The sequence below is a fragment of the Dasypus novemcinctus genome, chromosome 31, assembly GCF_030445035.2.
Source record: "Dasypus novemcinctus isolate mDasNov1 chromosome 31, mDasNov1.1.hap2, whole genome shotgun sequence".
Classification (NCBI taxonomy): Eukaryota; Metazoa; Chordata; class Mammalia; order Cingulata; family Dasypodidae; genus Dasypus; species Dasypus novemcinctus.
Genome location: NC_080703.1, coordinates 23,763,485 through 23,779,213, shown reverse-complemented (window position 1 = coordinate 23,779,213; position 15,729 = coordinate 23,763,485). Strand labels below are relative to the sequence as shown.

Here is a 15,729-nt window from a genome sequence, read left to right as displayed (position 1 = left end):
TTCATTTGCTTTTTAACACCTGTAAGAAGTAAGAAGCAGAGTTATATACAAAAAAGTATAACTGAATAGTCCTCACATTTATAATTACCCTTATGATTACCTTTATTGGAGATACTTATTTCTTTATGCCACTTTGATCCACTGTCTAGTGTCCTTTACACCAGACAGAGCTCCCTTAAGACACACTGGTCTGTCCTCCCCTATTAGGCACTGCTTATGCTCTGGAGAGACTCCTGCCCCTCTATTTAAGAAGAGAGCAGGCCTCCTCAGGATGGGAGTCCACCAACTTTCCACTCATTATGTGGGTCTCCACCCACTGTTACAACACACTATGGCAAGATGAACACTCACACACTCCCTAGAAGCCTGCCCCAGGGGCACCCTGTCCTGAATGCCCCCACATCCAACACCCCAAACCTGCAACCTTACTTGCCATATTGCCCAAAGAGCATTCCCAGCATTGCAGTTTCAACCACATACCCCCTAATCTCCAGTGTTCACCTGCTTCCTCCCCCACCCCTCCCCCCACTTCCATGAACAGTCCAACACACCCTCCCTACCCCGCCCCCTGACAAATCAGTACCACCCAAGCCAACAATATCATTACACCACTGTCATGCCCCTCCACTGTATTTGGCATGCGACTTTTCTGTAACCTAAAACTTTTTTGAGAAATGAAAAACGTAAGACACAGAGGTAATAAATGGAAGAAAATGCCACTGTACATACAGGACAACAGATCTTACACAAAGAAAGGCAAAATGTCGAAAACAATTTTTTAATATTTTTTCATTATTTTTTATTATCCCAAGTTTTAATTTTTAAAAATTTTTTATTTTTAAAATTTTTTTGTATTTTATTTATTTTTAAAATTACCATTATTTATTTTCTTATTAATTGTATTTGGCTATTTTATTGGCTTCATTTTTGAAGAAATTTTGGATCACAGGAGGGTTACAACTGTGCCAGGGGTGGATCACTGGCACAGGGTGTCAGTTATGGAGGAAGCTTACCTCAGCATACACATAAAGCATATAAATGGAGCATTGTCATGGTGGATGGAGATTCGCATAATAACTGAAGGATATCAAATTCCCATCCTGGGGAGCTCTGCCACATTCGCTAAAGGATCAGCAAGAATCCCCCCAGTACAAGGGCAGTGACTAATGAAGGAGGATGGTCCAAGAAAGGACCATCAAGGGTTCATGATGGGCCCTTGATATTGATCACTGTGCTTATGAACCTTTACTCTTGAAATGGAAACTTAGCCTAGTATTATAGGGGGCCTAAGAATGCCTCCTGGGAGCCTCCTTTTTGTTCAAATGTGGCCTCTCCCTAAGCCGAACTCAGCTACCTTCCCCCCAGCATGGGACATGACCCCTGGGGATGAACCTTCCCGGCACCTAGGGATTACCACTAGGGATTACCACCGTGCACCAACTAACAATGCAACGGGAAAAAGACCTTGACCAAAGGGGGAAAAGGTAAAGACAAATGGGTTTACATAGCTAAGAGACTTCAAAGTGACTTGGGAGGTCATTCCAGAGGTTATGCTTATGCGTGTCTCAGCAGGATCTCTTTGACTGCCAAAGGAGATACTATCCTAAATAAAAGGGATCCGGAGGGCTACGGAGACATCCAGACACTATAGTCAGAGCAGGTAGCTCAGGAGTTTGGTGCCTTGCCAGTGGGCCCTACTTTGGAATTTATGCTCCCCAGGGTGACAGAGTTAGACTCAGTTCTTCTATTTGAACCTATAATTAGTACTGGAGTTGGTACGTGAAAGTCCAAGAGACTTAAATCTCTGGGCTTTCCATATGCCAGCTGGGCCCTGAATCTCAAGAGAGTTGAAATACCTACTCACCAGGTAATTGGACAACTAACAGGAAGTGAAGATGGACAACTACCATACGAAGGAACTGAGAGAGTCTACAACTGAAAGCATCCATCCATCGGTCCCATGGGATTGCAGCCCCTATCAGTTAGAGGTAGAGTGGAATCACCATCCAAGAATCCTCAGGATTGGGAAATGAACTATGGAGTAAAGTAGACTTATTGGTATTCTACTATAGACTTATTGTGATTCTAGCAATGGAAGAAATTATATCATCTATGTGGAGGCAGTGGCCACTGGATGTTATGAGGGAAGGGAGAGGGGACTTAAGAATTGTCCTGAATGACATTTCAACAACAGACGCAGGCCATTATATATCTTGCCATAACCTAGAGAAGTGGATGGGAGAGAGTGTAAACTATAATGTAAGCTTTGTTCCACGCTTAGTGGCAATGCTCCAAAATGTGTTCATCAATTGCAATGAATATACTTCACTAATGAAGGACGTTGTTAATGTGGGAAAATGTGGGAGGTGTGGGGAGTAGGGCATATGGGAATCCCCTATATTTTTTATGTGACATTCATGTAACTAAGTATCTTTAAAAAAAATTTTTTTTAATCACTTAGGAAAACAGTGTGTCAAATAGGAGTGCTCCCAGGAGCTCTAGGGACATCTAGACACTATAGGCAGGGCAGACAGCCCCAGGAAACAGTATCTCATTAGTGGGACTTACCTGGGAAAATATAACCCATCTGCCCAGTATATCTGAGTTAGACTCATTTATAATTTTCCTACACTTGGTTCTTCCATTGATTTATGTGAACCTATAATTAGCACTATACCCACTAAACATGTCTCAGAAATTTAAATTTTCTGGCTGTTATATGCTAGATGAGCCCTGAATACCAGCGGAGTTGCAGCCAACACCCACTCTTCAGTTCACCAGACTTACCATGACAAGCAACAAAATGATGATGGACAATGCGCAACCCAAGAAACAGGGAGCATCTTTAATGCTTGCAAAACAGTTCCATCCATCTGTCCCATGGGATCTAAGCCCCTCTCAATTGGAAGTAGAGTGGACATCACCATTCCCAAATCCTCAAGATAGAGAAACGGACAAATATAATGGGGGAATGCAACTATGGACTAAAGCAGACATTATTATTCTAGTAATGGAAATACTCTTAAGATTGATATAAAGACAGTGGTTACCAGAGGCTCTGAGGGGAGGGAGAAGGAAAAACAGGTATAATTTGGGGCATTTTTGAGACATTGGAATCGTTCTGCATGACATTGTAATGATGGATACAGGTCATTATGAATTTTGTGAAAACACATAAAATTGTGCCGTGTAAAGTATATAACATAATGTAAACTATAAATTATAGGCCATGGTCAGTAGCAATGCTTTAATATGTGTTCATCAATTCTAACAAATATACCAGACGAATGAAAGATGTTAATGGAGGAAAGTGTGGGAGGGGTGGGGGGAGGGTATATGGGAATCCTGTATATTTACAATGTAACAGCTTTGTAATCTAAAGCTCATTTGAAAATAAAGAAAAAAAATATTTTAAAAAATCACTTAGGGAACTAAGAATAGAAGGAAACTTCATCAGCATGATTAAGGGTATATATGAAAAAGTCACAGGCAACCATACTGAACGGTGAAAGACTTTACCCCTAACATCAGGAACAAGACAAGGATGCCCCATGTTACCACTGTTATTCAATATTGCAACTGAAATTCTTGCCAGAGCATTTATGCAAGAAAAAGACATAAAATACATATAAAGTAGAAAATAAGAAGTGAAACTTGCCTTGTTTGCAGATGACATGGTTCTACATTTTAAAAAATCCTGAAAAATCCATAACAAAGCTTCTACAGCTAATAAATGCCTTCAGCAAAGAGGTGGGGTACAAGATCAACATTCCAAAATCAACAGTGTTTCTATCACAGGCAATGCACAATCAGAAGAAATGAAGAAAAAATTCCATTCACAATAGCAACAAGAATCAAATATCTAGGAATAAATCCAACCAAAGATGTAAAGGACTTGTACACAGAAAACTACAAAACAATACTAAAAAAAAATCAAAGAAGACCTAAATAAATGTAAGGACCTTTCATGTTCATGGATTAGAAGACTAAATATTATTAAGATGTCACTTCTACCTGAACTGATTTATAGATTCAATACAATTCCAATCAAAATCCTAACAACCTTATTTGGAGAAATGGAAAAGCCAATCATCAAATTTATATGGAATGGTAAGGGACCCCAAATAGTCAAAGATATTCTGGAAAAGAATGAAGTTTGAAGACTTACATTTCCCCATCTTAAAACTTATTACCAAGCTATAGTAATCAAAACAGCATGATAGTGGCACAAGCACTGACAGAGACTATGGAATCTGGTTAAGAGCTCAGAAACCAACCCTCATATCTGTGGACAATGATTAGTTGACAAGAGTGCCAAGTCCACTCAATTGGGAAAAAACAGTCTCTACAACAAATGGTCCTAGATATCAATATGCAAAAGAATGAAGGGGATCCCATACCTGCACCATATAAAAAAATCAATTCAAAATGAATCAGAAAAAAACAAACAAAAAAAAAACCCACAAATGAAACAAGAATAAACAAAACAAAATGAATCAGAGACCTAAATATGAGAGACAAAACTATCAAACTATGATTTCAAAAAAAATCATAGGGAAGCCTCTTCAGTACCTTTTAAAAGGCAATGGCTTCTTTGAGATTACAACAAAACAAAAATAGGTAAATGGGACCTATGCATAAACTTGTATGCATCAAAGGCCTTTATCACAAAAGGAAAAAGACAATCCACATAATGGGAGAAAATATTTGGAAACCAAATACCTCCTCAACTTCATAAGGTTTTTTTGGGGGGTGGGGGTTGTTTTTTATGCTTTTTTAAGGAGGTACCCAGGATTGAACCTGGGATCTTGTACATGGGAGGCAGGGGTTCACCTATTGAGTTACCTACTCCCAAAGAACTATGTTTGCTATTGTTTTTAGGAGGTACCAGGGATTGAACTCAGGACATTGTAAATGGGAAGCAAGTACTCAAACTACTTAGCTACACCCATTCCCTAACCCTATAAGGTTTTGTTTTGTTTCTCGCCAGCCCCCCCCCGCCCCAGTTGTCTGTTTTCTGTGTCTATTTGCTGCATGTTCTTCTTTGTCTGCTTCTGTTGTTGTCAGCAGCGTGGAAAGCTGTGTTTCTTTTTGTTGCGTCATCTTGTTGTGTCAGCTCTCCGTGTGTGCGGTGCCATTCCTGGGCAGGTTGCACTTTCTTTCGCACTGGGCGGCTCTCTTTATGGGGTACACTCCTTGCGCATGGGGCTCCCCTACACGGGGGACACCCCTGCGTGGCACGGCACTCCTTGCGCCCATCAGCACTGCGCATGGGCCAGCTCCACACGGGTCAAGGAGGCCCGGGGTTTGAACCGCGGACCTCCCATGTGGTAGACAGATGCACTAACCACTGGGCCAAGTCTGCTTCCCTTCCCATAAGATTTTGATATTGAGAATATATAAAGAAATCCTAACACTCGACAATAAAAAAAACCCAATTTTTAAAAAATATGGGCAAAAGCCTTGAACAGACATTTCTCCAAAGAAGATATACAAATGGCCATAAAGCACATGAAAAGATGTTCCACACCATTAGCCATTAGTGAATTGCAAAATAAAACCACAATGAGATAGCATTTCACACCAATTAGAATGGCTACAAGTAAAAACAAAAAAAAAAAATTCCAAGTGCTGAGAGGATGCAGAGAAATAGGACCACTCATTATTCACTGTTGGTGGTGATGTAAAATGGTGCAGCCTTTGTGGAAGACAGTTTGGTGGTTCTTCAGAAAGTTAAGTATAGAATCTGTATGGGTGCCAGAAAAACACCTCCTTAAATTTAAAATGTTCCTGTGGGTTTAAACCCTTTTACGTAGGACCTTTTAATGGCATTTCTTCAGTTAAGGCGTGTCCCCCTCAGGATGAGTCTTAATCCTATTATGGAGTCCTTTATAACGGAATGAAATTGAGCGAGGAGAGAGAAAGCCAAAGGAAGCAAGAAACTGGAAGGTCGTAACCAGGAAGAGGAGGAAGAGCCCGGGATGCTGCCGTGTGTCTTGCCATGGGAGAGAGGAATGAAGATCACTGGCAGCCAGCCCCAGAATGCCCCAGTCTGGGGAGAAAGCAGCACCTTGAGGCCTTAATTTGGACATTTAACTGGTCTCCTATTTGTGAGTGAATAAATCCCCACTGTTTAAACTGACCCATTTCACAGCATTTACTTAAGCAGTCTGGGAAACTAAAACAGTAACACATCAATGCAAGGTATTTAAAAACAGGTGCCTATATAGTAACTTTGCATTTTTATTTTGCATTATTTTTCTGTCAACCTACAGTTTCTCTAATTTTAAGAAAAAAAATAACCCAGAACTCAATAAAAAATGGTAATGGAGTATATACCAATAAATACTGGCCAAGAATAAAAGCAGTAAAAAACTACAGTTCATTTCAATTGACGAAAATGAAATGACTTGTTAAATTTAATGCAATGGTTAAGGAAAAAATTGTTACAAGCAAGATAAATTGTTTATTTTTTATGGTGGGGGAGTAAAGCTAAGGTTTTATTCTTAACATTGACAATAAGTTCTAAATTACAAAAAGGAAGAACAGAAATTAATAAACAGATAAGGAGAAAGCACAATGAACAAAAAACAAGAAAAAATACCATTTTAAGATGCTAATAGTAAAAACATTTCACCATGAATAAAGTACATAAAACAACAAGCACTAGGAAAATGAAACTGAAAATTGGAATCTGAATTTTCCAGATAAAGTAGATTAAAAAAATTAGACCCTAAAGAATTTGAATAACATAAATATTCAGCTTATTAAAATAATCAACAAAGAACTTTATACCCCGTCAACAAATTCACTATTTTGCAAATGCGTATGGCCTAACTGATGATGGACTAGGACATAAATAAAATTTCCAGGCAAGCATAAAAAAGAAATCATACAAATTCTCCTATCAGAATGTCATGAAATTAGAAAACTATGAGGATAATAACAATACAAGAACCACCTGAAAATGAAAACAATATTATTATATAATTCAAAGAGGAAACTGAATGGAAATTATAGTCTATAATTATAAATTACAGAGAATGTGGTATATCTAAATCATTAGGATTTGCCAAAGACAGCCTCAGAAGAAAACCTATATCCTTATAACATTAAATAAGAAAAAGCTACGAGATATTATCTAAGTATACACCACAAAATTAAAGAAGCCTATTGGAAACAATAAAACTAAATATAGAAGCTCATAGAAGACCCATAAATAATGCCTTGGCAAAATTTTAAAAAATGAATGGATGATATTACAATAAGAAAAAAAATGGTAACATAACTGCAGTGGCAATGATTTTTTTAAATTGAGTCATGCAAATTTATGCCAAAGATTCTTAGTATCTATGTGAAATTGATATTCTAAGAAAATAGAAATAACCAACAAAATTGTTGTTAACAGTATAAGATGTTCTTCTTTTACAAAGTGTTAAGAATATGGTGATACATGGGAAAATTACAACAAATGTAACTTATAGATGATAGTTAATAATACTGTAATGTTTTTGCAGCAATGGCAAAGAAGATACTATAGGAATTCTAAGGGACAACAATAGGGAGCTATAAGTGAGTACGGGATTTTTCCTTTTGGAGTAATGAATACGTTCTAAAATTGTCTGAAGTGATGACAGTACAGATCTGTGATGAATATGAGCACCAATAAGTGTACACTTTGAATGGACTGTATAAATCCTGTGGGGGAAGATGGACTGTGGTTTTTAGAACAAATATGAGAACATTCTCTCATGAACTATAACAAGCATGTAACACTAATACAGGGTGTTAATAACCAAGTGGGTTGGGAGGGGAAATGTAAGATACCAAATGTTAAGATATAGGCTACAGTTAGTAGCAATATTTTGACAATGCTTTTTCATAGTTTGTAACAACTGTTTCACAACAATACAAGGTGTTGGTGGTGGGGTAATATATGGGAGCCCTGTATGATGATATCCAAGTTTGTTTTATAAGTCACACCTTTTACTATATACTTATTGTTTATATATGTTCATGTATGAATGATAAACTTCAATAAACAAAGTTAAAAAAAAAAAAAGAATGCATAATCTCCAAAACATTGTTAATGTTATTAGATAACTGCAAAGGTCTCAAACCCAAATAACAGAATAATGTAATAAATTTTGTAAAACATAGGAATAATATAGTAAATTACACAAAAGACTCATTCTGAATTTAAAAATCTTAACAAAAACATCATCCAAATGAATATAGCTATATTATAATATATAATGGAGGAAGCGGACTTGGCCCAATGGATAGGGCATCCGTCTACCACATGGGAGGTCCGCGGTTCAAACCCTGGGCCTCCTGACCCATGTGGAGCTGGCCCATGAGCAGCACTGATGTGCGCAAGGAGTGCTGTGCCACACAGGGGTGTCCCCTGCATAGCGGAGCCCCACACAAAAGGAGTGCGCCCCATAAGGAGAGCCACCCAGCGCGAAAGAAAGTTCAGCCTGGCCAAGAATGGCGCCGCACACACGGAGAGCTGACACAAAACAAGATGACGTAACAAAAAGAGACACAGATTCCCGGTGCTGCTGATAAGGATAGAAATGGACACAGAAGAACACACAGCGAATGGACACAGAGAGCAGACAACTGGGGGGCAGGTGGGGAGAGAAATAAATAAAAAAACAAAACAAAACAAAAAAACACAATGGCCAAGCAGAATTTAGTTCATGAATGTAAAATGCATAAATGAAAAGCCAGAGATAGTAATTTCTTAAGAGAGTACAGGTATATTTGATAAAATTCAATAAAATTTCAGATCAAGATTTAGTAAAATATGAATAGATGGAAATTACTATAATTTAATATAGATTCCACAGAAACCTATACCAAACATCAAATTTAAACTAGTCCCATTAAACTCAGGGTTAAAACAAAGATATCAATAATTTCCACTATTTTCCAATGTTCTAAATTAGAGAATTTTAAGAAAAATATTAAAACAGAAAGGAAAGGAAGGATCATCTTCATGGATTCTTAGTAGGTATTAGATTTTATTGCTGGGAAAAAACCTCATATTATAGTTGTAATAGAAACTTTTCTTTAACAAGGGACAAACTGATCAAAGAAACTGAAAAGACAGTGAGAAACAGACCATACATTTACACAAATTTACTGTACAAAAAAGCTGGCATTTCAAGAAAAGACTGAAATATATGCTACTAGCTCAACTGGTTTTGTATTTGGGGATAAAAATCATTAAATTATACCCAGAACCACCAACTTTACCATTTGCCACATCTGCCATATAATTCTATATCTATCATCTATTTATCAACCCATTTCTGAACACTTAGTGTAGGTTGTATATACTGAACATCAATGCACATTTCCTAAGAAGAAGGATATTCACTTATGCAAACATCTTAATAGTTATAAAGTTAAAAAAAAATTAACATTGACAAAGTTCACAGCCTATATCCCATTGTCTTCATATTTCCCAATAATGTCCCTTTGAGTCTTTTTCCTCCCTTGCTAGATCCCACTGAGGACCATGTATTGCATTTAATTATTGTCATTGTCTCTTTTGTTGCACTTTCTTTTTTTTTATGTTTGTAAACTAATCTATTCCTCTGGGTATGATACCCTTCGATTGTATTAAATCCAGTGAGGGGCCTTTGATTAAGTTTACCTGATAAAATCAATTTAGAACTTCTGACTGGGCTAGGTCAGTAAGGCGTAACTTCAGTTGTGCCCCCACCCACTTGGTAGGCTGACAGAAAATGGATATTCACTCAAGAAGACACGCAGAGGAGAGTATTCTGTTGTTTCTGATCCTGTCATGTGACAGAAAGGAGAAGGCTCAAACAGCAAAAGCCCTGGGAAGAAATAGACCATTTGTCTGATAGCTTACAGCTGACCCTGGGAAGAGACCTGAGAATGATATGGAAGATACTGAAGGAAACTAGTCCTACACCAGGAGACAGAGGAAGGAAGGAGAAAGGAAGGAAAGAAGGAAGGAAGACAAAAGAAGAAAGGGGAAAAAAATCCTACCCGAATGATGAATCTGATTGCTGCACATCCAGAAGTTGCCATGACTTTTGCACTATTGGGGACGAGATTAAAAAGTGTAGGTACAATGGCTTCAGCGCCATGGTCAAACTTGTTTCCCAAAACTGTTGAAAGATGGCTACAAAGGAAGAAAAAAAAATTTTTTAACATTAAATATAGGTAGAACTATAAAATTTTAAAATATTCTTCTGAAATAGTTTAAGAATTTTTATTTTAATTAGTTCTAACTGCAGAAAAACAAAAGAGAGAAAGAGAAGTGCCAATGTTAAATATTCCTTTCTTTTTTCCATCCATTAAGTTGATAGTTCAAAGCTCAAATTTGGAATTTTACTCATCTTTTTGCAATGGCCATCTGATTGCAGAATTTATTAATCAGCCAGCTGATTACTCTGATACTACCCAACAGATAATTCCATTAATTCCAGATGATGCCCCAATATCAAATTCAATATATTTAAAAAACAAGTTCAAAATCTTACCCAAATCAGTGCTCCTCAAAAGCATTCTCTACTTTTACTAATGGTGTCACCACTTTTTAAATCACAAATACTTCCCTGACATCTTTGTGCTAGGATTTCAAAAACCTTCATTGAAAACAAAACTCTACCAGACACTAGTTAGTTGGGTGATATTAAGGAATCTATCGTCTCTCTCCAAATTCCTAGGTAAGCAATTAATTAAGCTTTTAAACATTAAGATTTTAGTTAAAACACTAAAAGGAAGGCTGCTGAATCATTCACAGTTCTGACAATGCTTGCAATACTGGTTAATTTTTATATATTAATATCTCATTTAAAATACATGGTTGGGATAGAGTCAGCTTCAAAAAAGATAGGTTCTTAATTCAAAGAGGTCCCCAAACTCAGACCTATTTAATAGCATTCTGTTATATTTTCAGTTTCCAATGTCTAACAACAAAAACAAACAGGAATCTCAAATTAGAAGCAGGGGGAGAAGATGTGGCTCAAGCAGTCTGGTGCCTACCTCCCACATGGGAAGTCCCAGGTTCGGTTCCCAGTGCCTCATAAAGACAAACAAGACAGTAAGCTGACGCGAAGGGCTGGTGTGGCAAGCTGACACAAAAAGATGATGCAACAAAGAGACACAAAAAGGAAACACAACAAGCAGGGTGCAGAGGTGGCTCAAGTGATTGGGGGCCTCCCTCCCACACAGGAGGTCCTGGGTTTAGTTTCTGGTGCCTTCTAAAAAGAAGATGAGCAGACAAAGAGCACACAGTGGACAGACACAGTGAGCAGACAGGGAGTGCAAAACAATGAGTGGGGATGGGTGAAATAAATAAAACAAATAAAGCCTTATTAAAAAAATCAGAAGCAGGGAGATGTTATCTGTACTACAAATCAAGGTTCAAATCAACGGATCTGTTTCCAATAGATCAGTTATGTTCTTTTGGTCTAATTCAGTGCCAATATTTCACTACCGTCCTTAACATAGCTTTATAGTAATTCTTCCAATCCAGTAACAAATATATTCTTTAAGTGAGTCCTGTTCATTCATAGGTCTTTGTTATTCCATATGACTTTGTTTGCATGTACAGTAATTTTTCATTAAATATAGGTTGTTGTAAAAGTAAACTGTTGAATGTCTGGAGGTTGTTGTCTTCCTTTAAAGAGTATGAGATTTGTTCTATAGGCAGGTAATTTATTGGGGATGGGAGTGGGGTGGGGGTCTAGAAAAGCCTTTATTCTAGAGATGGTTTGGTACTATTCCTAAACTATAGCCTTTCTGGGATCTTTACTGAATGCCTGGCTATTAAACAAGGTTTCTCTATTCTGACTGTTTTAGAACTTGAACCTCTTCAAGCCCTTTGAGTTCTGGGAATTGTAAACCTTATAGCTCCCAGGGAGTAGTACAATCCCAAGGTGTTGCACCTTTCATGTGCACAGATTAACCAGCTAGATTCATGGTATCCCCTATGCAGATTTCTATGGCTCTAACTCTTTTTTGTATATCTCTCTTCTTTCCAGTATTCTGACCTACAATTCCAGCCAACTCAGTCTTCTGAAACTCCAATCTCTTTTTCCTTAACTCTGAGATTGCCCTTCTCTATTTCGGTTCTTCCTCTGCTCACCACAACCTAGAAAGTAACTCCAGGCCAAAACTATGCAGATCACAGAGCTCATCTCATCCTATGCCATCTGCTGTCCAGTATCTGTGAACAGTTGTTTTATTCGTTTTGTTCACTTTTCTGGTCGTCTTAGGTTAGAGAGCTAGTACCATGCCAGTTACTGCATCCTAAGCAAATGAAGAGGTCTCATTATGGTTACAGTCTATGGAGTTTGTTTTGTTTTGCTCATTAGAGATATTCACTCAATTTGGGAATATTGACTTGTATCCAGCAACTCTGCTAAAGTTCCTTAATTACAGTAATTTAGCTGGCGATTCTACTGTGGTTTTCTACATGGATAAATACATCATCTGTTAATAATGGCAGTTTTATTCCTTCTGCAATCCACATAGTGTTTATTTCTTTCCTTTTCTTTTTGCTCTTCTTGCTAGAACATCCAATACAATCCTGATTAGAAATATTAATAGTGGGCACCTTTGTCTTATTTCCTATCTTCAAAGGAATGCTTTTATAATACCACCATATACAACAACAGTATTTAGTATTTAGGTCAGGAGTGGTGGTAAAAGGAATTTAAATGTTCTACCATCTTTGTATTGTGGAAGAGTATAAAGATAAGAAGTTTAGATTTTGATGGAATAAAGATGCATGTTACAATTCCAGGGTAATAGCTAAAATATGGGAAATGGAGTGCTCTAAGACCAAATTCTGAAAAAAAAAATTAAATACAGCTAGTGTTCAGACGATTCGTCTTTTTTTTTTTTTTCATTTGACACTCTTAGAGGTGACAATCAGAAACCTACCAGTAGATTTTTGAAATACAAACACATTTTAAGGCTGGTGTTAAAAACTTTTAGGAAAAAAAAAATTAAGTACTTACAAAAACTGAATCCTTATGTATATTAAAAGCATAACGTTTAAAAAAAAAGACAAAAATAAATAAATGAAAATAAAAGTGATCTTTACGAATCACTTTATGATTCCTAAGGTTATCCTGTTACTGTTTTACTTCTGAGCACAGAATCAATAAGTACTAATTCATTCATTAAAAAAACATGGCACAAATAGAATACACTTACGCTACAGTAATGCAAGCTTCTCTAACCACCTGGGATCTCAGATCCTTAGCTGAAAGTTTAAGTGCTCCATCCAACAAGCGTAAATGTTGGAAAAAGCAATCATACTGTGCAGCTCCAGCAACAAGCAAAGATCGAATTTTCTTAAGCTGAAACAAAGAAAATTTTCATTATTGAACTAAAAGATGGCAGTGCAAAAAAATATATAAATAAGGTACCAAAATCTCATTTCTCAAAATAAAATAAAATGAAGCATATATATGATACATTTCAGTGTATTTATGTATTCATATAATTATATTCAGTCATTTTAATAGCATTAAATATATCTTGTAAATAAATTTGTAAACAAACAAAAAAGGCCTTCTGAAAAGAATATTATAGAATTAGTTTATATGCATAACAGACACAGTAATGTATTTAAGTAGAAAAATAAATTTTAAAGTTTTAAGGGAATCTTTTTAAAACGTAAATTTTATCATTTTAAAGTGTACAAATTGAGTGGGATCGGCATATTCACAATGTTTGCACCCTTTACAACCATAAGGTAAGGGAGTCTATTTCTAAAAGGGCTAAATTTGGGAACTATATTCATCCATAAGCAAAAGTACAGAATCAAAACAACCAATCATTATGCCATCATGTCCATATTTTAACATTATCACACTTAATTTGTTAAACAAGTGGCTCTTTCTTCCTACATCTGTATCTCTAGCATTACTTTTTACTACAGGATTATCACATTTATGATGTAAACCCACGTATATGTAATAAAATTGTATCAATCAAAAGATACACAGAAGTACACACAGGTTCTCACATATGTACAGAAAATAAATATATACTTATAATCACATTACATATAATTTCATATTAAATTCTGAGGTATTCTAAATTTTCAAAGATATTTTAAAAATAAAATTCCAGATCAAAGAAAGATATAAGTAAAAAAAATTAGAAAAATTTTTGAAAGAATATGAACCTTAGTGTGTATGAAGAGGAGGAAACCATCGTTTAAAAAAAGGAAAAATTCAGAAACCACATAAACAGAATTAATTAGAATAAAAACAATATGGTAAGAAAAACAAAATTAAACAAAAGATAAAAAAATTTTTTAAAAGAGAAAAAGAAGAAAAAAATGAACAAAAAACAACATGGTAAGAAAAAATTACTTGGAATACATAAGACTACACACAAATAATGGCAATAAAATATGAAAAGGGCATAGAGCCCCATATCAACTTAAGCAAGCTAAATATATGCAAATGTCCTACACCTTATCAGCAGATATGCAAATTATGTCATTTAACCCAGATTGGAAAAAATTAACAACACCTGCCAGCATCCAGTATCAGCAAGAGAAAAGAAGTTCTCAAACATTATAAGTAAGAGTATGAATGCCTAACTTTGTTCAAATTATTTTGACAGCATCTACTAAAATAAAATTGGGGAGTAGATGTGGCTCAAAAGGTTGTGTGGCTGCTTCCTACATGGGAGGTCCCGGGTACAGTTCCGGGTGCCTCCTAAAAACAAACAAACAAAAAACAAATAATAAGCAAACAAATGAAAAAACCAACTCAGGGGAGCCGATGAGGCTCGGTGGTTGAGCACCAGCTTCCCACATACAAGGTCCCAGGTTCAATCCTCAGCCCTGGAACCTCAAAAATAAACAAATAAATAAACCATTTCATCTATTCCTTACCCGACACCTGACATTTGAAAATCTAGCTTACAAAAGTAAAAGAGGGAAACGGACTTGGCCCAGTGGTTCGGGCGTCCGTCTACCACATGGGAGGTCCGCGGTTCAAACCCCGGGCCTCCTTTACCCGTGTGGAGCTGGCCCATGCGCAGTGCTGACGCGTGCAAGGAGTGCTGTGCCACACAGGGGTGTCCGCAGTGTAGGGGAGCCCCATGTGCAAGGAGTGCGCCCCGTAAGGAGAGCCACCCAGCATGAAAGAAAGTGCAGCCTGCTCAGGAATGGCGCCGCCCACACGGAGAGCTGACACACAAGATGATGCAACAAAAAGAAACACAGATTCCCGTGTCGCTGACAACAACAGAAGTGGACAAAGAAGACAACGCAGCAAATAGACACAGAGAACAGACAACTGGGGCGGGGGAATGGGAGAGAAATAAATAAATAAATCTTTAAAAAAAAAAAAAGTAAAAGAATCATTTTTATGATTGTGTGCAAGGATATTTTTTGCAACATTGTCAAAAATAAACAAACTAAAAAAATAAACTAAACTAAAACCCAATTAAAGTCCATCGAATGGGGAATCGTTGTTACCTGATAACTTTTAACTAAGGAACAGATGTACCCACTGATATGTTCTCAATAAATATTTGAGCAACTACTATGTACATGATACTTATACCAACTATGCTGAATAGCATGATATGTGAAATGAAAAGGAAGCAAGCTATTAAGCAATGTATCTAGAAAAATCTCATTTGTTTTTATAAAAGGTGTGGGAACAAATGTGCTTACTTTATCATACATGTTTAAATATGCATACA

The 15,729-nt window shown here is 36.7% G+C and overlaps 1 protein-coding gene across 50 annotated transcripts in view; it reads right to left on the bottom strand.

The window, feature by feature from the left end:
- Positions 1-15,729, bottom strand: part of CLASP2 (cytoplasmic linker associated protein 2) — a 256,293-nt gene that overhangs the window by 110,977 nt on the left and 129,587 nt on the right. For all 50 annotated transcript variants that reach the window (XM_058290827.2, XM_058290835.1, XM_058290826.1 and 47 more), the window contains 2 exons: positions 13,213-13,358; positions 10,030-10,165 (listed from right to left, as the gene is read on the bottom strand). In XM_058290827.2, the coding sequence (XP_058146810.1) occupies positions 10,030-10,165; positions 13,213-13,358 (282 nt within the window). The remainder of the gene's footprint in view (positions 1-10,029; positions 10,166-13,212; positions 13,359-15,729) is intronic.